The 25,730-nt window shown below is 42.0% G+C and overlaps 2 protein-coding genes across 5 annotated transcripts; one reads left to right on the top strand and one right to left on the bottom strand.

The window, feature by feature from the left end:
• Positions 1-13,440: 13,440 nt before the first annotated feature.
• On the bottom strand, positions 13,441-16,239 carry phax (phosphorylated adaptor for RNA export). The gene has a single exon (XM_071518522.1). It carries the CDS (start codon positions 15,874-15,876, stop codon positions 14,644-14,646), a length of 1,233 nt encoding a protein of 410 aa, XP_071374623.1. The 5' UTR covers positions 15,877-16,239; the 3' UTR covers positions 13,441-14,643.
• Positions 16,240-16,639: 400 nt separating this feature from the next.
• On the top strand, positions 16,640-25,723 carry pmpcb (peptidase, mitochondrial processing subunit beta). Of its 4 annotated transcripts, none has more exons than XM_071518521.1 (13): positions 16,640-16,741; positions 17,773-17,910; positions 18,415-18,501; positions 18,611-18,740; positions 19,857-20,055; positions 20,500-20,579; positions 21,255-21,367; positions 21,552-21,695; positions 22,767-22,927; positions 23,795-23,880; positions 23,977-24,065; positions 24,557-24,632; positions 25,585-25,723. In XM_071518521.1, the coding sequence occupies exons 1-13, from the start codon at positions 16,658-16,660 to the stop codon at positions 25,647-25,649; spliced, it is 1,452 nt and encodes a 483-aa protein (XP_071374622.1). In that variant the 5' UTR covers positions 16,640-16,657; the 3' UTR covers positions 25,650-25,723. The 4 variants fall into 4 exon arrangements, with proteins under 4 accessions (XP_071374622.1, XP_071374619.1, XP_071374621.1 ...); XM_071518520.1 differs by having other exon boundaries at positions 16,658-16,751; positions 17,810-17,910; XM_071518519.1 differs by having other exon boundaries at positions 16,658-16,759; positions 17,791-17,910.
• Positions 25,724-25,730: the final 7 nt, after the last annotated feature.

The raw sequence follows: 25,730 nt of genomic DNA, 5'->3' as shown, positions 1-25,730 counted from the left end.
AATATTGTGTACTAACAACACATTTCTGTACATTAATACACAAAACTGTAATATGGCAATTGTTGAGAAAAGTGCTACCGGGATTTTTCAAATTCACAGAACAAACCAAATGCTTATCATTCTCTACATCAATATTTGTGTAACCAATCAGAAGCTGAGAAGACTTCCACCAGCGAAATTCATTACTAGTTTGTCACATTTATATAGGAATGAGGTCGTATTCAATATTTTATCCAGTGTATGTGATCGAGGACAGATTACAAACACGATCGCTCAAGTCAAGCTCTGCTCTGTCAGTTGAAAAGCAGTCGCCAGTTCAACCTCCAGCTTCTGTTTGTAAAGTAAAGTAATACAATGTTCATACTTAACTGTTATGGGCTTTTAGTAATTTTCCGGGGGAGGAAACTCAAATGCAATCAGCGGTACTTGTGTGATTGCACTGTGGACCCAGTGACTAATATAGCACTTAATCTGGCTTCCTCGCAGACTGATGCGCACGCTCGGCTCCGCGGACTATTTTTAGCTCCGACCGGTGATTCATTTGAGGAAAAGAACAATATTTCCCTGACCTCGTGGTTTCAGCGCTTCCACTTCAGATTAATTGAAGATGAGGGCGCTTAAAAAGTTGGTTTAATTCAGACAGAGGCGTTCTCACCTGGATTCGTCATCTCACTCGCGACCCCTCCGCCAGGTTCAGACCGGGATTTTTCGACAAATCACGGCGACGGAGCGCATTAATCTTACACCGGTGTCAGCCTGCTGGCAGTGATTTAATGAGCCAATTAATGTTAAACAGAGGAGCCGCGCAGATTAGGAGCAATTCATATGAAAAATGATTGGATAATGGTGTTGAACATGTTGGACGTACAGTACGCTCTCCTCTGTCTCTGGAATTAAAGGGACGATTTGCTTTGCATGAAGACCGTCAAAGAGATATCTCAGGTGAAATCTGTCTGATTTTGATGAAACTTGGAGGGATGAATCATCTTGGCACTTTGTTCCAGTGTTTAAAAAGTCACACTGATTGGCCTGATGGGGGCGCTGTAATTAAAGGTCAAAATCTTACACTCAAACATGATATCTCAGACACCACTGGTTCGATTTCAACAAAACTTGGATGGTTGATGAATCTTCCTATTGTGTTTGCGTTTAATCGACCTGATGGGGGCGCTATAATCAAAGATCAAAATTTCTAACTTTGAAAGGCCATCATTCCTGCACTGTAAGTCCGATTGACACGTAATTTGCTTCACAAATGGAGCTATCCTTACAAATTACACTTTTGGTTTACATTGTCTTTTATTCTCCTCTGTAACAAAGTACACAAGCAACCACCAAGCTAAATTCCTTGTATGTGCAAATATACTTTGCCAATAAAATGATTCTGATTCAAAATTTTAAACTCAAACATAATATCTCACACACCACTGGTCTGATTTTGATGAAACTTGGGGGAATGATGCATTATGGCACTGTATTGGCCTGATGAAGACACTATAATTAAAAAAGCAAAATTTAAAGATTTGAAAGGCCATAACTGCTACACCACCGATCCAATTTTTGAAACTTGAAACTGGGAGCAACGACACATCTTGTTACTGAATGTTTTCTTTTGCATTCCTATTAAACTCACATACAACCTCTCTCTCTCTCTCTCTCTCTCTCTCTGTCAAGCGTTCTCACATTAATTAAGTGCCTGCTAACTCTGCACTTGATCCATTAAATAATAAAGGCGCTCATGTCTGCATGGCACTTCCATATGCAGCAGGTGTTAGCAGCAGCAGGCTGTCACAGAAAGGTGCTATTCAAATCATGTGCAGGTTACTGATATATATATATATACAGTATACATATATGGAAATAATTATATATTTAATATGGAAATGTATTTTATGTGTAGTTGGTGGTGCATGTATGATGTTTTCTGGATTTACATAAAGTTGCATCATGGTGTTTGTGTTCACTTTGATGCTCATGACTCTTTGATTCGACTCATTTTGAATTCGAAGACAAATCCATCTCTTCCCTCGCTTTCTCCATCTTCATCTCTCACTCCTCCTCCTCCTCCCCTCTCTCTTCTTCCAGTGTGTTTGTCATTGAAACATGACACACACACACACACCTATTGCTGCATATGTTGTCCAATACATGGTGTAAGGACATGGATGTCACCTCTCAGCTGTACACGAGACACAATTAGTGTAATGGGATCTACATGTTTGATCTTCAGCATGTTGTGTCCGACATCGATGTCACCAAACGAACCCGATCGACCACCGACCAATCACAGCCTCAGAATCACAGCCTCCGGGCGTGCAGGATGACGGTTCCCTTCAATTACCGTTTCTCCTTGCAGAACACACTCGTCCACACACTCTGTAAATCTGCCCAGAGAGAGTCAGGACACAACACACTCCGCTCAGCCTGAAGTTTGACGGGAGCCAATAGTTTGATGAGAAGAAACTCGAATTTGACACTTGCACTTAGTGATGATTAGGGATTACCAATTCTGGAGAGAAATGTGAACACCAGCTATCTGGAGTTGACCGGCAGTTTCTCCTTATTTCTGTTGTATTGTCTAAAACCTCACAAAATGTTACCTGGCGAAGGTCAAAAAAGCTGCTGACAGCTCAGCAGCTTTATTTCTGTCTTGTGTGTCAGGAAAACGTCGAGCTGTAATGTCTCTATCAGACAATCTCAGCCGACGAGACTGACAGAGCGTTTTCCTCTGGGTCGACTCAGCAGATAATCTCTGTTTATCTCAACTACCTGAAGGATGTTTGACTCAGCTGGTTTCAGTTGAAAGAAGAAATTCTACTGGTAGAATAGATATCTTGCTATTTTTAAATATTTTGTGTGACAGAATTTTGGATCTCTGGGTTGCCATATCCTTTTAACAGCAGTGAAAATCCTGTAACAGGAACAAATCAGCCCATAACCTTCCTAACTTGAATTGATTATGATGAAGTACCCCTGTGGGGAAGGTGAGGGGTTTTTTGTGTTGTATATGTAATAAGGGAATACATATCAATGTATATAGATCACATGTACACTGTTCTTGACCCTACAAACATACACTTTGGATTTGGAATCAAGTCTCTATCTCTGTTAGTTTCATAGTTATGGCTAACAAACACTAATCATCTCCACCAATCACCACCAAAATCAAATCAATTGTTCCTTTGCCCAAGACCAAACTGTCCACCAAATTTCATGGCAATTTATTCATAGGTTTTCGAGATATCCTGCTGACAGACTGACAAACTAACTAACTAACTAACGAGTGAAAACAGAACCTCTTTGGTGTAGATAATGAATTTGGGATAATTGTGTATGCATTCGTAGGATATATATGACATCATTTTCCTGATCATTGTAAAACTTTATTGTTGATTCTGAAATATTGAAAACTCATTAAAAAAATATTGAATTGGAAGAGGTGACCCCACTGGAGAGTTTGGAATTTGTAGTTCACAGCAAATCCCAAACACATAAAAAAAAGTAGGAACTTTTCCTTTTCAAGCCGCCTCACAGCGTGCGTTACCAGCGACCTATATTCTCTCTGATGTGGGAGACTAATGTGAGACATGTGCAGCGCCCACAGCATTACGGGGCCGTGATGGGACGAAACCAATCCTAGTGGTCTGTGATCTTGGGCGATTACACACTGGGCGACATCATGGAACCCCATTAACGGAGGGCCAGAGAGGGACGGCGGGGGGGCGGAGAAGTCACCCGGCAGATTAATGAGATCAGTGTCCGCCCGGTCCGAGCCAAAACATTTAGCAGGCGGAGAGAGACCTACGGAGAGAGACGTCAGAGGGACTGGGCTGGAGGGTGTCAGTGGGATTTCAGCACGTCCGTCTAGCTTGGCAAAACACACATTTGGATTACTTTTACACACAAAGTGATGTTGTTGCATAGGATGCTGTCAGTATGTGTTGGTATTAATACCAATTAACTGAAAATGAATACAAATACAAAGGTGGATGCACAGATGTGTTGCAAATGACACATCATTTTTAAGTGTGGGATGGAGGGCACTATAAGCTAATTTATCTTCTGCTTTTCCTTAGGCTACAGATTTGAGTTTTAGTGATACAAACATTTCTTGGAGGCAGAAATAAACTCATTGGTTGAGTTAAACCTCAGTGGGCGGAGCCAGAGAACCACAGATTTTCAGAGTGCAAGTTAGTTAACTGTCAAAATGCATGGCAAAGAAGGAACTCTGGTCAAAATATAAATGTCCAAGCATTCATGGGGTTGAAGGTCAGCAGCTAGCTAACTAGCTTACCTAGATAGCTATAGGCTAGTATGGCTAGTTTGGCTAGTTTGAACTTGGAAGGTCAGCTAGGCTAACTAGCTAACCTAGATAACTTAGTATGGATAAATTGCATTTTTTCACTTAGCAGCAGAGCGCTAGGCTTCATAATATTAGCTTCCTCCTCTCTTACCTCTTGTCTTTTTCACTGAGCTTCAGTCTAATGTTACTTAGCCAGAAAAACAGTGGTTCTTTGGCTCCGCCCACTGAGGTTTAACTCAACCAATCAGATTATTTATGCCTCTGAGAAACCAAACCTCCAATCTACCATTTCCTTCTGGTTTCGCTGTGATCTGCTGGTTGGAAGACCATGTGTCCTTCAAGAAAGAAAAAAAAAAGAAAAAAGCGGAAACACTGATGGAGTCTATATCGGTGTCCTCATCCATCACTGCTTCATATAGGAACACTATTTGTATGCAAATGATCTCTCATTCTGCTGTGAATTGGGCACTTAATGGTGTTCTCAGGGCAATCTGTCACTCTGCTCTCGACAAGGCTTTCTCATCCGCTGACATGTCGCTCTGTCCCGGGTGTTTCATCCCTGCACCTCGTCTTTCAGACAGAAGAGGCTGTATGTTGAAGCTCTGATCACTGTGAGTGGTGTTTAGATACCTGTGAGAAGCAGATGATCATGGGTGACATCATACGTTTTGTGGAAGGTATTGGGACTCTAATGTTTATTTATTTGCATTAATGTTGTGGCTGCACAACTTTGCGAATGAAGATCATAGCAGAAGGGATTTAAACCAAACCACTTCGGGTCAATATGATGAAAAATTAATTTCAACTGTGGTACGAATGTTACAAATCATCCAGAAAACCGTCCTGGTTTCTGTTACTGTCTCCATAAAGTCAGTCATCTATTCACTGTGAATGAAGCAGCTCCAAAAATTATGGTGTAATGATATTAAAAACTCAAACTCTGCATCGTCTTTTAAATCACTGTTAAAAATCCACTTGTTTAAAATTGCTTTTCGGTGATTTCATCATATTTTATGGCATTTTAGTTCATTTTACTGTTTTTATAATGTGTTTATTTTTTATGGCTTTTAGTTGTTTTTATTGTTTGCACTTGTTTTCATTCTTTTTTTTTTTAAATTGTCTGTTTTTATTGTAAAGCACTTTGTAACTGTGTTTTGAAAAGTGCTATATAAAGTTATTATTAAAGTTATTATTATTATTATTATTATTATCATTATTAAAAATCAGAGTTTTGGATCTGCATTAAGTCTAGCCTTGGGAGTGACTTACTAATGCACACAGATTTTGATTAAACCATTCAGGATCATGGGAATAACCACTTCATTTTGATTTTCACCTAATCTTCAGGTGTTTAATATGGAGCTACATATCCAAATGATATTCAATATTATCGCAATACAAAAATGTGACAATACGTATCGTGGGGCAGAAAAATGAATGGTGATATTAGCTCCATTTTATTCTGCTTTATTAATCACAAATGAGACACTTGACCATCACAATTTCGCAAGCTCTCCATCCAAATTATATTATTTGAACTCTGTAATGACATTTTTAAATTGTTGTTTACATTCTAGCAAGATAATACTATCGCTAGAAAGATTTGTGGCTCAGAAATAAACATAATTCTGCACAGTCAGACTTTGTCATCACTGAACTTCGTATCGTTTTTGTATTGAATCGTGAACAACATATCGCGTATCGAATTGTATTGTGAGATAAACAAATCGTCCCATCTCTATAAAATAGGTCTGAAGAATAGCCGGTAGCATGGGAATCAAACCCCTAACCTCTGCAGTGTTAATGCCTTGCTCTACCCATTAAGCGACACAGTACCAAAAAAAAAAACCAAGTACCCGCTCACATTTGGTTTGTCACATTATTATGAAAGGGAATCCTGTTTCTATTGTATAATTAAGGCTGTCCCACATCTCAGCAAATGTGTTACCCGGCGTGTGTCAAAATATCCAGGGCGAGCTGTTGATTGGAGTTATGTCATAGACACTTGAAGCTTTTGCGAGCGAGGAAACAGTCATAAATAGTGCCGGCATAGTTGGCTGCTTAACTGTGACCGAGGAAGGCCACCCACGTTACGCTGCGAGGAACACGGCTGAAAGGAAAAAGCTTCAGAAGATGCCCGTTATAGTTCGTCAAGTGGCGTAGAAAAAGGAAACCGGTGGCATTGGAGGCACATTTGCACAAAGTGGCTTTCTACCCACTCACAGTTTAACTTGATTCTGAGGTCTAATCCACAGCTCCACCTGAGAGTGACACTGCAGTTATGATTTTTACATTTTCTCTACTGGTTTCTACACACAGCACTCGCTCTGGTTTGCTTAAAATGTTCAGTTAAAGGGAAGGTTCAGTGAGTTTAGAGGCCTATCCTCTTCATCACTAACCATGTCCACGATTATAACGTTCAGAACAGTTTTTACATAAGAGTTTTTGTCTCTGTGAAATCAGCACCAGCCTCCTGTTAGCATTCGTTAGCAATGCTAGTGCAAGTCAATGGGGTATGAAACCATCAGCTTTCAAAATCCCATTCAAGCGCTTTGAGCAAGTTCTGTTACGTGATCAATTACGTGATTCAATCTATTACGTATTCTTACTATTATTAAACAGCTATGGAAGTATATGGAATGGCTTGCAAGTGAGTTATGGTTTCATACCCATTTGACTTGTGCTAACATTGCTAACAAATGATAATTGGTTTGTAATAGGTGTTTGCTGATTTCACAGAAAGGCAAGCTCCAATGTAAAAACTTTCTAAGACTCACTCTAAGAAGGGGCTTGATCAGTGATTAATAGGGTAGGTTTATAAAATCGCTGAATCTTCCCTTTAATCAGATCAACCCCATCAGATTTCACAGCTTTCCCTAAAAGCTTCTGATGTGTCAGAAACAAGCTGCAGCAGAACGGCTGCAGGAACGCAAAAGGTCGTGATGAAAAGAGGCTGCGGGCTGCGGGCTCAGCCTCAGGAACCAAAACACAGGCTGCATCTGCTCCTCATTTCTGTCATAATTTATGTTATTATGTTAAGCACTTAAATCGACTTACAAAGGAGCTGCCAGCGTGTCCAAAATACAACTAAAACACACACACACACACACCAAACTCTTATCTTTTCATCATCACATTTACATTTAAGGCATTTTAGCTGACACTCTTACCCAGAACAACACACACACACACACACACACACACAGCGCAACTGTAGAATAAACTTAAATTCACCACAATTACAAGTAACCAATTATACCAAGGAGAGCAAAGGTCAAGGGTCTCAGTGCAATGACAATATTCCTGAAATAGAAATAGAATAAGAGCTAAGGATATTTTTCCATCTCCTCCTCATGTGAAACACTGTCTTTGTAAATAAAAATAAGTCGGCACATATCACTGAAAAACATAGTCTTTTAACATATTGCATATCACACTTTATGATGCTGCAATGTTCCTTTAATGGCAAGATTTTTACGCTTTTTCCTTTCCTCTCCTCTCCTTTCCTTTCCTTTCCTTTCCTTTCCTTTCCTTTCCTTCCCTCTCCTTTCCTTTCCTTTCCTCTCCTCTCCTTTCCTTTCCTTTCATTTACATTTACCCCAGTTCATAACAGTACTGGGGTAAATGTCTAACCAAGCAAAAAGACAGAAAGCAGCTATCACTCGCCTGTAGGAAGCAACCTAAAGCATTATTTTCAGTTCACGTAATAAGTGTTTTGTTTTGTGGTTTTTTTGTTTTTGTTTGAGAAAGGAGGTCATCGGTTTTACAGTATTATTTCCCTCTTCCTATTATTTCTTGTCACTATAATCAATTTCATGCTTGGTTTGAGAAGATCGCGCTTTGTTTGAACTGATTGTGTGGATTTCTTGTCAGTCTATCATCAATTTCACGCTTCGTTTGACTAGATTGTCACATCATTTGGGCTGCTGCAACAATACAATGCAGAGAGGGAAGCTTTAAAAAAAAAAAAAGAGCATTTCATTGGCCTTGCATTGCATTTCTTTATACACGTACATAGGAAGGACCAACAACACTTATAATGGCATGAGCAAATCTACAAGGATATTTTGATTTTCGATTTTTTTCAACACTTAAATGGGCACATAACAAACTTGCCTTAAAGGATGTAATGTTTTAGTGTTGAGAGATACTTTTAAAGCTGCACTAGGCAAGATTTTGATCTAAGAATACACCCGTCTTATCAGCCGAAATCACAAAGCAGGGCTGCAACCGAGCAGAGCGTCCCATCTCCACTAATTGAGACGCTGTAGAAAAAGCTGGACTCACCAACGTTAGATCTTCTCCTCTCTCGTCTCTTTGGTTTCCTTTGTGTATAAAGCATCACAGACCGACCGGGTTGGTAAACATGAGCCGCTGTGTGACGTTTACTGACCTCACACTGCAGGATTCCTGGGTATCGAAGTTCAAATTTGTGTCTTGTCATTTGCGAAGTTGCTTAGTGCAGCTTTATAGAAAGATTCCACAGCAGTATTCATAAATCCTTCTCCTAAATTTTGCACCATTCCAATGGATATGGGGCACGATTTTGTTAAAAAAAAAGTGTAAGCTTGGATTCGTGAACTCACCCAGCAGGACAGATTTTGCGCATTTTTTGTTTGTTTTCAACTATTATTTATCCAGGAAAGATTGAATGATCACGCAACAGCCTGCTTCACACTCACACTGTTACACACTGTTACACACTGAGAGTTGCCCGGTACAACTACAGTCCACTCCAACACTTACTTACTCAAGGCAGAGGTGGAGGGTCGACCTCAAAAGAGTCGATTCCTTGACTTTCCCTTGACAAGCTGGAGAGTCGGGTTTGTCCCTCAGCCGGTGACTCTGGTCTGTCTGACTGTTGGTGCCTGTCCATTCTGCTTCTTCGACCAATGAGTTTTTAGTCTGTACATAATTTAGCAAGAGGGGAGAAAAGGCGAGGCAGGCAGACCTGCAGCCAGAGATACTGAGCTAATCACAGATCAGTATGGAAGAGATGGAGCGCATTTTCAGAGAGTTGAAGTCAAAACCCGGCTTCTCGAACCTCTAAACCAGCGACTCGGCTGTGTGCCATCGAGGCCCAAGAGTCTGCAGTCTTTCATTCCAACCAAGTCAACTTTGCTCGAGTCCCAAGTCAGTCTCAAGTCAAGTCCCAAGTCTAAATGTAGATTACCAAATCGAGTCCAAGTCAAGTCCATGTCATTAATGTCAAGTCTCAAGTCTAATTGTAGAACAGCAAGTCAAGTCAGAACAAAATCAAGAGTCCAGTATCAATTTACTATCTTAAAGAAAACTGAATATCTAGGACTTTTCAATGCAATATGGTTTTAATAGGATAAAAACTTGGTAAGAGCATCATGAGTTTGATTTCTAGAATCAGTTTCGACTTCAATAAATTCAATCATTCCATACAAATTCAGAAAACAGAATTTAAATTCAGTCGTCTGCTGGAACAAATCTCATCACTTTCAATCTGAGTCATTTACACAAACACAAGATCTCAAGACTTTAGAAACCTTTTCAAGTCATCAAAGTACAAGTCAAAGTCAAGTCCCAAGTCACCAGAACCCAAGTCAAGTCAAGTCTCAAGTCTTCTCTTCATGCATCAAGTCAAGTCTCAAGCAATTGAAAGAGTCTCCACCTCTGGATTTCACTGATCAGTTCCTCCTCTTTGGTCAAAAGTGTGTAAATCAGTGAAATCAGCTGCTGTAGTGTTTGGTTGGAATGGAAACCTGCAGACTCTCTGAGCTGCTGCTGCTGCTGCCAGTTGCATTCTGGGATAGACCGGGAGGACGTCAGCAGCCCCGGAGCTGACACACTTTCTGAACATGATCCATCATCCCTTCCCTTCTTCTCCTCCTCAACTGGGTCACCTATGTTTCTGTGAAAAGTGATGAGTCAGCGCCTGTTCCCGATAAACCGTGTCCTCTGGAGGAAATCATTTGGTGATGTTATCAGGCCCTGAAACATCTACCCACCCGCCCCACCCCTCTCCCTCTCTCTCTCTCTCTCTCTCTCTCTCCCTCTCCATCTAACTCACCTTTACTGCTGTTCTTCTGGCCGGAGAGTTTATTTAACGGTGAGAAAGGAAAGAGGGGCATCGCAAATTGCAGCCCTCTCTAGCCGAGCGCAGATCCCCTCCTCTAATTGCGGTGGCGCTCCTGTCTGTCGATCAGCGGCTCCAGGATTAGCTCTGCTCAGTCGGTGTCGGGTCACCGGAGGTTCACCGATTAAACTCGGATTCTGTTTTGGTTCTGCTTGTGTGATCAGTGGAAGAGGAGGAGAAGATAAAGCGGATTCCTGTGGTTTTGTGATTCGTGACACGCCAGGTGACTGTTGGACACGCGAACACATCCGCAGAGCGACGCAGCGCATGTCAAAATAATGCTAATTCTCTGCTCAGAAAGGCAACACAGCCAGGCGTTTTTTTTTCATGCTGGAAGACAGGAGGGATATTCTTTGACAGCCTCTCTCAGCGCTGACATCATGTGCCGCACCCCCCCCCCCTCCCCTCCCCCCCTCCTGTCCAGAGATACAAGTCTTTCAACCCCGGTGCTGTTTGATCCAATGGAAATAAGAAACAGCGTGTTGTATCCAGGCAACAAGTTCGTTGCCAGGTGACAGATACAGAGGTCCTGAGACCAGAGAGTGTGTGTGTGTGTGTGTGTGTGTGTGTGTGTGTGTGTGTGTGTGCGCCTGTGACAATTCCACATGAATAAGACGAGGCAGAACATCAGTCACCTAACTGCAACTCGCACATTTCTTTTGATAATCCCACGTCGATCGGCCATTAGCATGAATTGAACAGCAAACAGTAGAAGAAGGAGAAGAAGAAGAAGTGTGTTTGCTGTGATATGAAGGAGCGGTGGAGTCGCTCCTAAATGCAAAAACCCAGGAAATGAACGCATGAATCGACAGTAAAACTGAATTGCAGGAAAGTGACCTCCGCACCTTTTTCGCGAACCTTAATCAGCTCGCCTAATTGGTGCAGCGGGTCCTGATGTACACGGCGGCGGGCTTATCAGAGGAGACACATCCGCCAGCAAATATGAAAACAGCCATAAGCGGTGGGATTATCAAACGTGTCTCTGCCAGAACACTGGGGCCTTTCATGTGGCAGCCATGAGCTTAGATAATGATCGTTTTTTTTTTTTGTTTTTTTTTACAGCTGACAAATCCCACCGCCGCCGCCATTAAAGCCTTTCGTTCTCCCCTGGAGCTGCGTGAGGCGACAGTGTACTTTTACTTTGATTAGATGCAGTTGCTCCAGCAGGGGACATTTGTTTACAGAGGTCTGTTTTGCTTATAAGTAAAAAAAAAAAACCTCTGATTTGTAAGGCAAAGAGTGGATGGTGGATTTATTTCACCACTTGAATAAGTTCTGCATAGTGGAATAAAAAGATGGAGCCTTTTAAAACCCTTTTTTTGAACACAAAGATGGCTACCAACCCCTTATGAGCCATTTTTTTTGTCTTTTGTTACTATATGCAGCTTTAATATTGTGATGGAATTAACAAAATAAGATCCACACCTTTCAAATGAGATACTGGACAGAAATATCAAAGAATGGAATGCCTTGGAAACCAAAATTTTACCCAAATTTTACTCCCCTGCCTTTGCAAAAGAGCACCACAGCCATAATATCAGGTTCAGACTGTCACTCAGGCCTTTGCTGCCATCCTCTTGTCATCATCGGTTAATACAAGAACAACAAAAAAAAAAAAAAAAAAAAAAAGATGGAGACAAGAAGCGAGACGTTGTGATGATCCGCCAGGCTCAGTGGGGAAAGAACTGAATATTGTCTCTGTTCATGGACTGGAGGAGTGACGGCTCCAGTAGATAAACTGAAGGTGAGTGGAGACTTGATTCAGAAGGTAGTTGGTAGAAAACCTGAAGTATAGAGGCTGATCATGTGACCTGGGGCGGCGCCGTAATCTGATTTACCTGAAAATTACAAAACTGCAAACAAATAAAACTTTCTCAAAAATATGATACAGCGACCTTGGTGTTGTGTTATAGGAGACAAACTGGAACGAGCAGGAATAACTTTGGGATATTTGTTTCTCCTCTTCAGACAAAAACAAAATTCTCCTCCCTAGACAGATTTTGAACACGGATGTACTATGACGCCCGAGGGCTGGACCCAAAACAAAGGAATCAGTTAGGGATGTGTCCAATAATTGATCAGTGCATGAATCTGTTACACTTCTTTTGCGTTGCTAAGCAACAAAAGCAGTAGACGGTGTTGTGTTTGCTAGCAGTCATTCAGACATTTCTTTCTCTAAAGTTTCTTGTTGACTCTTACTTGGATAACAAGCGTTATACTGTATTTGGAAAGCTAGTTAAAACTACTCACCACATATGAACTGATGTGAACAGACCCTGTATTGATCGCTGTCTGTCTTGACGTCTTTGTGATTGATTGAGGCTAGTCGTCTTCATTTTTCTGATAACTCTTTTTTTTTTTTTTCTCCTACAGTTTTTGGAAGTATAAAAAAAATCACTTAATCTTCGCTGTTTCTCCTCCCTTACTGGAACAGCCAGCTACATAACAAAACCTGACCGTGGTGTTTGCAGTGTTGACAGCAAGTCGGACTAGGCGGCTGTAGCTCTGGAATTACATAGTGGTCTGCCAACATGGCCGCCATCGGCTCTATGATCCTTCTGCAGCACGTCTATGCCCCTGGATGTGACGCTGTAGCATGACTTCAGCACAGACTACATGACAAGACCAAATACTACCGCTACTAATTCTACTACTATTACTGATATTACTATTACTACTTACACTGCTGCAGCCCCAAACCTGTTATCCTCTCACGCAGCACCATGATTCAGGTTGTAAAGTGTCACTTTAGCAGCTGGGTTTTGTCTTGGCTAATATTCTTACCGACTTCTGTGGGAAAACTAGGGTTGTCAAACAAAGCGACCATTAGTAATTTGGGACGTGGATGATAAGTTTTGTGTTCCAGAGATCCAGAGATGCAAGAGAGATCAGTTTGGTTGAGCGCTACTCTAAACTGGGTTGTGTAATAGTGAATGTTAGTGAAATGTCATTATCAACAGATGGGAAATGTGTTTTGGTGCATTAAAAACACATTCAGTCAACATAAAAGAACTTTTAATCAGATGCATCCTGGGTTTTATCACTGTAGGTGTGCAACAGCAACATCTCCTTATCTTTGGCAAAACACTGAAAAAAGGAAAACAAGAAACCTAGACTGTATGGTAATTCAGTGTAATCCCCCCAAATCACATTTTATTCTATTTTATAGCATTGTCAATAGCAGAATTAATCTTTGATTTAACAGATCAGAAATCTGAAACCTCATGGTTTGAATGTAATGTACTGAAACATGCTTTCACTGTCATAGAAATAACTACTTTCATACTTTAATAACCGAATGCATGCATAACTCAAACAAATAAATGAATGAAACGTCTATTTCTCTTAAAGATAACACCTGCTGACATTGAGCTATCGGCCGTGAATTAACTCTATAACAATAAAAACCTAGTATAAAAGGCAGTCAGTGGTTGGTGGGGAATGAAGCGTGTCTGCCATCTAGTGGACAGACAGGAGAACTGAAACAAATAAACAACATTCATGGGTGAGGATGTTTTTTTCTATTTTTTCAGGTTCTTTTGAGTAAACTTGAGTCATTATTATTCTAGACCCGGACATACTGACCTACTGATAACACAGTCCATCATAATAAGCCATTTGGATCTGGGACATGATGCTGTATCACCATACTAAGAATAAAGTATTACTAATATTAATTTTCTTGTGGGGGGGGGGCACTTTCTTGATTTCCTTTTAATGAGATTAACATGAGTCACCTTTACTTATCTTCCAACAAATAGAACTAAATAGATTAATTCAATAGATCAAGACCTCAGTATCTAATGCAAAATGATAAGAAAGAAAGTCACTAGGGTGTTAGCATTATGTTACCATGGCAATGTAGGCTAATAGGGCCTGAAATTAAACTGAGATTGCTTCATTATTATCCCAAAATGCTACGACACCTTAATGTTTTGTTCAATTTGATTAGGCGATGTGATCTCAAAGCAAATAACATTTTATTACACTAAAGACTAACCCATGTGTTCAATTTGATTCTGTGTTTACATGAGTTGCAAACTAAAAAATGTCCGCTGTGCCAAACTAGAAACATAAATGTGCTGGAAAGGAGAGGACGGTTCTGTCAACACAAGCTCCTTTTATTGCTAAAGTAAAGAAAACCGGCACTCAAGTTGTGACTCCTTCTACAGTAGAGACAGTTAAGTTTGACAGTGCTTTCAGTGTTTTGAGTGTTCAGACGGGACGTTCGGCCTCAGAAGACCTCCAGGTCTGCGGAGTTGTAGACCACGGCGGTGTCCTCTGTGCCCACGGCGGTCTCCTCCTCCGCCTGGCCTTCTTCTTCCGCCACCTCCTCCAGGGACTCCAAGGCCTCGTTGGTGTCGCTGGCGAACGTCTCCCTGGACACGTCGTCGTGCTCCTGCAGGTTCAGCGTGTTGATGGCCTGCTTCATCTTCTTCGCCACGACGTGCCGCCGGCGCTTCTGGGCGGCCTTCTTGCTCTTGCAGTCCCTCTGGCTTTCGTCGTAGAAGATCTCCTTGACCTGGGCCTTGGTGATGCTGGGCGTGTTCTTCAGCAGGTTGAGGTAAACCCCGCCGGGCGTCCGCCGCCTGCTGCCGTCCATGGTGTACACGCCGCCGTTTTCCTCCAGCGTGGCGGTCTCTCCCAGCAGCTCTATGGCCTTTTTCTTCCCGAGGACGCTGACGACGCGCTCTATCAGGTCCTGTTTGGGCTCCTGCAGCCTGTGTGCGATCTCCTCCACCACCCTGTCCTCGGGGTCGTCCTCTGTGATCTCGTAGCGGCCCTTGATGTCCATCTCGGCTCTGGGGCCCAGTCTCTCTTTAGCCGTCCTCTTCCTCTTGGAGTCGCTGCCCCCCCTCTCCTCTGACCCCTGACCGCTCATGTACTCATCCAGCTGGGCGTCCAACATGGACACTTCTCCGTGGTTCCTCGACTGCTCCTCCTCCTCCCTCTCCTTCTGCATTATCTTGCGGGCCAGGACGTAGTTATAAGTCTCCACGTTCCTGCTGGACATGCTCACTTCACCCTCCATGCCGAATATGCCCAGCTCTGCCGCTACGGCGTCCTGGCACTGCTCCTGGACCACGGAGCCCCAGATGTTGTTGACCTTGCGGGCTCCCGGTGCGCCGGGGCCGGCCTGGGGGTTTGGCCGGGCGGTGTAGCTTAAGCTGGGGGCTGCAGGCGGGGGGGCGTCGGACACTTTCTGACGTTTCCGGCGCCAAACCGCAGCCTCCTCGTCCGAGTCCGGCTCGCTGTCGCTGGAGTCCGCCGTCCTCACCGTGCTGCGGTAGCCGGTAGCCGAAGCCTGGGGAGCGGCTCTGCTCTGGAAGGACTGGCCGCTGAAAACCGGAGCCGCGGGAAACTGGGGTCGAGCCTCTGCCACGGCTCCCATTTCTGAATCCGAGTTAGACCCGGAGATCTCTCCATCTTCCAGGTCATCTTCCATTGTGTCTCTGGCATCCGCCATTTCTTGTTTGCAAGTCACACCGAAGGCTAATGGGTGTTTACTGTTGCTGGTTTTTTGCTGACGTAAACTTTAGGACACTTCCAATTTGCGATATGCACCCATCGGTAGCTAACGTTACCACGAAACTAAATATTGCTGCTGGGAACAGAGGGAAATAAGTCTAGTGACGAACAGAAACCGGTTCAAACCTCCGACACTCCGGTTGACTCCGAGCCAACACAGAGGCTGTCTGGGCCGAAAACAAATGTATTTAAACCGTGCTTGGCCCTTCCACTTACGGTTAACTCCTGTGTTGAGGTTCCGATTGATAAAGCGAACTTGAACCCCTCGGTCCCTCGGTTAGGAGAATGCGCGCTAACGCTGAAGCCACACTTCCGCTTTCAAATTGACAGTTGTTTCAAAATAAAAGCCCCACATTAGAAAAAATATATATTTTGCAACGTTTTTAGGAAAATGCACGTACTAATGATGAAATTGATGCCATGTATGGGTTACGTGTTCAAATAATAACAATAACAAATCGTTTCTTTTAAAATGTATATACCCCTCTTAATGTCTTTTCATGTACATTAGGCTGCATACGGTTAATCATTTTTCCCTATTTTCTCTTGTTTTTGTGTTGCCTTAATCACACCCGTACCGTCATTTTCAGCATTTCCAGACGGTGGTTATTAATTTAATGATCATTTAATGTCTCATTTCCTAACGGAAGTAGCGTGTTGCTCCTCCGTTGCGTCACGAAAACGTCGTCTGCACTTGCGCAGTGTTACAGATAAACAATATGGCGGCGTCCTTACAGCGTCTCACGTCCGCAGGGAGATATCTCGTCAAAAGAAATTTATTGAAGACAGATTCCCTAAGCAGGGTAAGGAGACGTTTACAGATCGATATTTTATCCAATGCTTACCGGCAAAATAGTAAGTTATCAATATTGAGTCTAATGGAAACAGCATGGCCTGTCAAGCTGTGTGAGCAGCTTTCAAACGGTTAGCATGCTCAAACTATAGCTAAATTTCCCAACTTATAAACCTGGAGTTTGTGTAATAAAATACAGTAATTTAAATTATCTAGTGATGACGAAATGTAATAAAAGTCTCTGGTTTTATTCACTTCATTTTTTTTTACATTGGCAATAGTATATTTATTGCAGAAAAAAGAAACATTTCATTATTTTGTAAAAGATGATGAAATTTATTATAACGTATGCATTTTTTTTTAACCCTTTTTTACATTTCGGTTGAATTCACTGTAGTTAACAGTTGATTGGTGACTGGTGACGTCACTGTCCTCATTTTGAAGAGTCACCATGACTGTTATTTAACAGGTAACTTAGGTCTTATCAAACTTTTTCATGTCAAAGACCACAAATAGACACATTTTAGGCCACAAACCCCTATTTGGTCTGATTTTGTTCCAGGTATGGAAGATGTTTGTTATTGATTTAGTATTGAGTTGTCTATCTACACTCTACGTGGAGGGATAATATTTTTATTTACTTTTTTTTAAGCTTTATTTTACCAGGAAGTCCCACTGAGAACCACTTTCTATTTTACAAGGGAGACCTGGCCAAGAGGCAGCTCTGATAATAAATAACAACAACATTTAAACACAAACAGCACACAAGTGACAAACAATGAAATTTCAGGCAAGCAATAAACCTGTAAGACATGGCCTGAAACAAGAATAATAATAGTGGTTAGAGTGAAATGTGATTAGAGTAGTCGCTCTTATACATTTTCTAATCAGGATAATTTCTAGTGAATTAAATTCTAGCGAAATGAAACTATTCCTCATGTTGCTGGGGACTGCCTAGAATCCCTTCAAGGACCCCCTGTGGGGCCCCGAACCCCACTTTGAGCACCACTGGGCTAACTTACCTCTGTCCTCCACTTTCAGCCCATCACTGGTTTGCACAGACTTCTGGCCACTCAAGCTGCCAACCAGGTGATCCTGAATGTCCCCGAGACCAAGGTGACAACTTTAGAGAACGGACTTCGTGTTGCTTCAGAAGACTCGGGTCTCTCCACCTGCACAGTGAGTTGACCCCTGACCTCTGACCCCTGACCCCTGACACTCACAGTCAAGCTGGCCAATTGGTCCCATGTTAGTCAAACTGAAGTGAAACATAACTTTTTTGCTATTTTAGCTCATTCTTACTATATGATCCATACATCCTTTTGAGAATTTATGCCACAAAATGACAAGAAAAAAATGTAATTTCTTGTATTTTTATATCAAAATCTCATTACTTTTACTTCCTGGAAAACAGAAAATCTTTAGTGATGACATCATTGTGTACCAGGAGGCATAAATAAAAACTCCAACCAATAAAACCATCACAGCTTTTTGAACAGTTCCGCCCCTCCCATCCAATAAAATAACCTTTCTCTCCCTAACTGATCTGCCATTGGTTTACACTTTTGAATGGTCCGTCCCTGCGTTATGTCCCGCCCCAAACATCCTCTTTCAACAGGAAATACTTCTCAAAATGTGGTTTCATTGCGACTTTAAGAGATTTTGTTCATTGCGGACTGACAGGTCGGCCTCTGGATCGATGCTGGCAGCCGCTATGAGAATGAGAGGAACAATGGCACGGCGCATTTCTTGGAGCATATGGCGTTTAAGGTGAGATGGTAACAATACAGCAACACCTTAACCACTTCTAACAGTGGATTTACCTGCAGGTTTTATTCACGTGTGTGTGTGTGTGTGTGTGTGTGTGTGTGTCTGAAAGGGTACAAGAAAGCGCTCCCAGCTCGACCTGGAGTTGGAGATAGAGAACATGGGAGCCCACCTGAACGCCTACACCTCCCGGGAGCAGACGGTGTATTACGCCAAAGCCTTCTCCAAAGATCTTCCACGAGGTGCGATGACAGGGAGGGAGGAGGAGCCGAGGGGTTAGGGTTAAGATTAAACCCACAGTGAGAAGGACTTGTTCTGATCTTGATGAAGATGAAATCTGTGATGAAGAGAATGGCATGCCATGTCATTCCTGTTAGAGAATCCAGTTTAGATGCAGAAATATTAGCTTGGATAATCAAAACAGCTGCTTCTCAGTGCCCTTCATGCAAGAGAAAAGATCTTCCTTCCACCTTAAAACACTTTAACACGGTTAGAAACAGCTGTTGGTGTTGTACCTTGCAGTCAGGTTTTGGTGTCAGTCCCTCAGAATCAAAGAGTGAGGGCTTCTTTCTAGAGCCGCCATTTTGCACCAAGAGACGTTCAACAATCATACAGGGAGAAATCCATCATAGAAGAGGAGAGAGACCAATTTCTCCACCCACAGGAGCAGAAAATAGACCAGAATGCAATGCAGCCACAAGACATTTTGAGTTTTAAGTAATAGCCAACCCATTTTTTCTCTATTGGAAAAACTCTCATTCCACTATCACTCTCCACCCACATGTATAACCCACAGCTGAATGCAACAAGTTCACGCCTCTTCTCTGGGGGTTCTTGAAAGGCATTCTGGGAAATGTAGGAAATCACTTAACTTAAGTAGAAGTAGACGAGGCAGATTGAGGGAAAGTGGGTACAACAAAAAAGTAAATCTCCTCTCCTTGTCTCCTCCTCTCCTCTCCTTGTCTCCTCTCCTCTCCTCCTCTCCTGTCCTTGTCTCCTCCTCTCCTCTCATTGTCTCCTCTCCTCTCCTGTCCTTGTCTCCTCTCCTCTCCCCTCTCCTTGTCTCCTCTCCTCCTCTCCCCTCTCCTCTTCTCCTTGTCTCCTCTGCTCTCCTCCTCTCCTTGTCTCCTCTCCTCCTCTCCTCTCCTGTCCTTGTCTCCTCTCCTCTCCTCTCCTCTCCTCTCCTCTCCTCTCCTCTCCTCTCCTCCATGGTGGAACACACAAACACACAAACCGCTCTCCAATTATACTAGTGGGATTTAACAGTATAGGAGTATCTTAGGGTGGATTTTGATTAAAAAAATACTTTTTCCACAGTGGTGACATAATTAAAATCCCCCATGTTTTCTTTCCCCAAGCTGTGGAGATCCTGGCAGACATTATCCAGAACAGCATGCTGGGCGAGGCAGAGATCGAGAGAGAGCGAGGCGTGATCCTGAGGGAGATGCAGGAGGTGGAGACCAACCTGCAGGAGGTGGTGTTCGACTACCTCCATGCTACCGCCTACCAGTCCACCGCGCTGGGCCGGACCATCCTGGGCCCCACAGAGAACATCAAGTAAGGACTTCCCACAGATCACCTGTCAGTCAAACAGTGTGGGGGCGGAGCTTGGATTTTCTGTCGATGCAGTTTGAGTTTCTCTTTTCTCTGTCTGTTCAGCCATGGTGGCTATCGCTGCTCATGCTAACTACCCAGTTCTTCTTCTTCTGTTTATTCCAAACAAACCGAGAAAAGAGCTTCCAGACACCGGCTGTTTAGAACAGACAATGGAAAAGATTTATGAACTGCATATAGGTTGAATCACTGTTGTGTTATATCAAGCGGTGATAGAGAGTAGTAAAACAGACATTTATTTGTATGAAATTTTTGTGGATTTATTACTTTGTTGAGCTTGCCTACTACTATAATCAAACTTGCTTAAGCAATTTTGTCTTCTAAACCTTTCTCACTCCTTTTTCCACATGCTGTAAGTTGTTTTTGTTGTGTTTGTTTGTGTCACAGGACGATCAACAGAGGAGACCTGGTGGAATACATCACCACTCACTACAAAGGCCCCAGGATAGTGCTGGCTGCTGCTGGAGGTTAGAGCTGTTTATTATTACTTACTCCATAGTCTCTATATTATGTACATTACCTCTATTGTTTTATCTTACTACCTCTTCTTTTTTATTATCTTATTGTACTTAATGTACTTGTTTTTCCTTGGTACTGTCTGCCAGTTGCTGCTGTGGCACCTGAAATTCCCCAAGGGGAATAATAAAGTGCTATCTTATCTTATCTTATCTTATCTTATCTTATCTTATCTTATCTTATCTTATCTTATCTTATATCCTAGATGAAGTTGAAATTACAACAAAATAGTGCTTCCTTATCCCACTGAAAAGTCAACTTAATTATAAGTGACAGGTTTTAATTTTTCATCATCTTCATTTTGACATGAATCTATGAAACAGTGAACTTCCCACCATTACCTGATTGCCCTCCACTACGGGCATTCGAACATTTTTCACTCTTTATTGGGAATTGTAAACCGGCTGAATTAGGATGAAGGAACAGAGGAGTTGATCTCTCAGTCGCCCTTCTGTAGTCTGGGTGATGAGTGTGATTTTGAAGCGAATGAAAGCATGAGTGACATCATTGTGACTCACTGAAGAAGCCACTATTGGTGATTGTTCATGAAATCACACCGACCCAAAACCACAAATTCATGCCAAAGTGAAATGTCACTGAAATGTCTGTCATCTGTTTCTGATCAGGTGTTTCACATGATGAACTCATTGATTTGGCCAAGTATCACTTTGGGAAACTTCCTGCCAGATACAAGGGCGAGGCCCCGGCTCTTCCTCTCTGCAGCTTCACGGGAAGTGAGGTAAGGTGGAAGTACAAAAGTCCACATCATCACATGTAGCAGTAAAAATGCAGGGAGTTGTTGCTGGAATCCCTGGAAATATGAATGGACAACTGCTGATTTAAAATAAAAAATATTTTGGAATTTCACATGTTTTAATTCCTGGAGGGACTGATGGTGGAAAAACTGTGTTGTTGCTTGTTAGATCCGTGTGCGTGACGACAAGATGCCTCTGGCTCATATTGCCATAGCAGTGGAGGCGGTGGGCTGGTCGCACCCCGACACCATCCCCCTCATGGTGGCCAACACACTCATCGGGAACTGGGACCGCTCGTTTGGAGGAGGCGTGGTAAGTTTGGTGAAAGTTTGACTTTTTTTTTTTTAGATTTCTTACTTAAAGCTGCACTGGGCAACTTCGCATGTTGGCAACCCGAAATGGCAGCGAGTGGTAGTAGTAGTAATTTATTTAGTTCCTTTTTAACAATTTTCCAATATGTATGTACATAGAAATAAATAAATAACAATAAGACATTAAATGAAATGGAAAACAAAAAAAAGACCGAAAAGGTGTAGGCTGAAGCTCTAGCTTATTATGCCTGCCCTTTTCACATGACATTCTAAGACAAAACAAAACAGAAGCAAAAACATAAACAAACAAAAACAAAAAGTTCCAAATGTTTCATACACAATAATGATCATACCTCAGTTTTATATTTATTTACCACATTTTTATTTGCAAATTGAACTACACATTTTTAATTCGTTGTCACAACTATTCCACAAGTTTACCCCTTTGACAGATATACATCTATTTTTTATATTTGTCCTCCTTACCCGTTTTTTTAAACATACCTATTCCCCTAAGTTCATACTGGCTCTCTCTAATTTCAAACAACCTCTGAATACAGTTAGGAAGTAACTTATTTTGTGCTTTGTACATTATCTGTGCAGTTTTAAGATCAACTACTAACTGATTGAAAAATTCGAAGTTCAGTACTAACTAGGCGACATTAAAAGGCTTCTGACTGCCAGCCACAGACACATGTTGGCCAGTGATTGGTGGCAATCTAGCTTGTTTGATTAAATTCAACAATTGCAAGTTAATTTAGCTGTTTTTTCTGTATTCTCACTCTCTTATGGTGTGGAGTTCTCCAAGCTCCTTGTCTGTGCGTTTCACACAAGAAATGTTTCACAGTCCTGCTGTTTGATACACTTTGTCCTTCACTGTATAACCTGACACACAGACCGATTAACTGAATTCCCATGTTGGACAATCGCTGATATAGCAAAACAGAACATAAACAGAATGAACTGTACAAGTCAAGAACCTCTTCTCCTTTCACTTATTTCTAAATGGACATAAACGGCAGTCTGTAGGCTGTCATGCAGAGCGTCACATTTCTATTCCCCCTCCTCCTAGAATCTGTCCAGTAAGCTGGCTCAGATGGCCTGTCAGGGAAACCTGTGCCACAGCTTCCAGTCCTTCAACACCTGCTACACAGACACCGGCCTGTGGGGGCTCTACATGGTGTGTGAGCCGGGCACCATCAACGACATGATGCACTTCACTCAGATGGAATGGTGAGTTCTGCTGCTGCACATGGAGAAAGTCTATATACTATCTGAAATTTGAAATTTGAAAGCTTAAATCCTTGAATGCAAAGATGGAGCATGGGACAAACATTTCCAAGGGTTAGAGGTTTGATTCCTACTGGGGCCACCAAGACTAGAAACAATGGCATTATGGCACTTAAGGGGGTCCTCCAAAAGTAATGTTTAAATGTTTAATTTTATTTATTTATTTATTAGTTTATTTGTCAGGGACAATGCAAAACAAACATTGTAACAGGTTACAATAACATGATACAGATGTGTTGCATATGGGATTTCTAGCCAAGGCTAATTTCCGACCCCTGTCCCTGGTTAGGCTTTTCTACTTAAAAATGGTCATAACATATCATCATTATCAAAAGTACATTAGTTAATTGAGCACATAATAAATAGATGATGCTGTGTGTCTAAACACAGTATTTCAGTCACAATTTTAAACTCAAAACCCAACTTTCAATATCTGACTCTCACTGACTCTCTAGAAATGAACAAACCATCATCATTGTTTTTTTTTTATTTTTCTGTTATAATATGCATACTCATGTCATTATTTTATCTTCATTTATTTATTATCATTACTTTTCTAGCATTTGTTTTATATATTTATTTTCTTTTTCCCTTTGCTGTTGTAAATTGTCTTTGAGTACCATGTAAAATGTTTTATAAATAAAATGTATTAGTTAGTTAGTGTTCACGGATTTTGATAAAACTTGGAGAGATGCACCAAAGGGTGCCTGCATCATTCATGGGGGGGCGACATGTTTACTAGTTTATTTTGAGACGTTTAAGGACCCACGGATACTTTATTTTAATGTTTATCCCTGTCATTTTCTACAGGATGTCCCTCTGTACGAGTGTGACGGAGAGCGAAGTGGCTCGAGCCAAGAACCTGCTGAAGACCAACATGCTGCTGCACCTGGACGGTAAGGCGGCGTCGCGTCAGGCTGATCATCAGAGAAGCGCCGAGTCGCGTTGGTTCTTCTTGACGTCAATTTTGTCTCTCAATTTGCTTTCTCCAGGATCCACGCCCATCTGCGAGGACATCGGCAGGCAGATGCTGTGCTACAGCCGCAGGATCCCGCTGCACGAGCTGGAGGCCAGGATCGACGTGAGTGATCGACAACGCTTTTGAAAGTCAAAGCGTTGTGTGTCGAGGATACACAGTTCCCCACGCTCACTTGGATAACAGATTTAAAGACTTTCGAGATCTCGTTTGGTGAAATTCAAGGACTCAAAATTGGCATGTTTTGGGGCAAGATAGGACCTTTGTCAAAATTATTAAAATCATAGAGTCCTTATTTTTTACTCATAGCTCTCTGTACCTCCAAGGATCAACACTTGATCCTTGGAGGTACAGAGAGCTATAATGGTCTAGTGATGAAATCAGGTGCTATATTTTAATAAAACAAAATCAAGTACTTTCAAGGCCATCCATTCATTTTCAAACACTTTCAAGGCCTTATTCTACAAATCCAAACTTTCACACATTTTCAAGGCCTGTGTGAACCTCCAGAATAAAAGTAAAAAGATGAAGACACTGTAAGAATTCTAGTAGGAAAATTACTGCCGTGTCTTTTATTTTTTTCTGTCCCTCAACAGGCCATCGATGCCAAGACCATCAAGGATGTGTGTACCAAATACATCTACGACAAAGCTCCTGCCATCGCAGCAGTTGGTATGTCTCAGTCTGTTCTCTGTGTGATTTCTCATAATGTGTTAGAGCAATATTTCCCATTAGTTGAACATGTACACTCTGTAGCAGGCGTACCTTAAAGAGTTTATAGACAGATAGAGGCGGCTAAGGCACAGTGAGTCACCGATGTTGAGGGTTTTTCTCTCTCTTAACACTTTACGGCGTGGCACTTTATTGATCCCTGTTGGGGAAATTGTCGTTTTGCTTTGCATATTTAATTTTGTAACTATTTCAACAGCTATCCTCTTCTTATTGGCATTAAAACAACAGCTAACGAGGGGGTCTCATGTGGAGAAAGAGGAAAAAGCTTGAATGTCAGTGGTGACCAGTATGTAGCTCACTGTTATCTGTGGTTGACTGTCCATGAACTCATGAAGGTACGCATGTTAAAGCTGCATTATGCAAATTTTGCATGTTGGTGACCCCAAATGGCAGCAAGAGGAAATTGGTTGAATTTTGAGAACTTCAATACCTAGAAATTCTCTAAGGTGATGTCAGTAAACTGCACACAGCTCATGTTTACCAAAGATCTAACATTTCTCTGGACAGAGCGCCGCTCACTGACAGTTTGGATTTCACTCTTTAAGTTTTGATTCATCACTTCCTGCCAGTGTCCATACATGGCACCAGAATTTAATTTGGGCAAAGGGATGAGACACTGTTCTCTTGGCCTGCAGCATGTAGGCTGATACGACAGACGTATTTTAGCATAAAAATCTTGCATTGTGCAGCTTTAACATGTTAAAGTGAGCATGTTCTACCAAAGTGAAATATTGCTGTTATTAAGATGCAGTCATTTGTCCTTTTATTCAAGGCTAACAAATAAAACTAAGTTACTTCAATGTTTACCAGCTGCTCTGAATGGATTTCAGAGAGCAGTACAGTTCCAGTGATATTAAATGCAGTTTGTTTTTGTTTTCTCTTTCCGTCTCAGGTCCGATTGAGCAGCTGCCGGACTACAACCGGATCCGCAGTGGGATGTTCTGGATGAGAACCTGAGCAGAAACGCTCCCCGGATAAATTAGCCAGCAGCCAACTGTACAGTATATAAAACACAACTTTACAAACCCGCTATTTAAG

The sequence above is a fragment of the Centroberyx affinis genome, unplaced genomic scaffold (assembly GCF_046629955.1).
Source record: "Centroberyx affinis isolate AG114_WGS23_722 - 3 ecotype Tasmania unplaced genomic scaffold, CSIRO-AGI_Caff_v1 ptg000589l_1, whole genome shotgun sequence".
Taxonomy (NCBI): domain Eukaryota; kingdom Metazoa; phylum Chordata; class Actinopteri; order Beryciformes; family Berycidae; genus Centroberyx; species Centroberyx affinis.
Note: the sequence above shows the minus strand (reverse complement) of the source record. Positions and strands in the feature narration are given on the sequence as shown.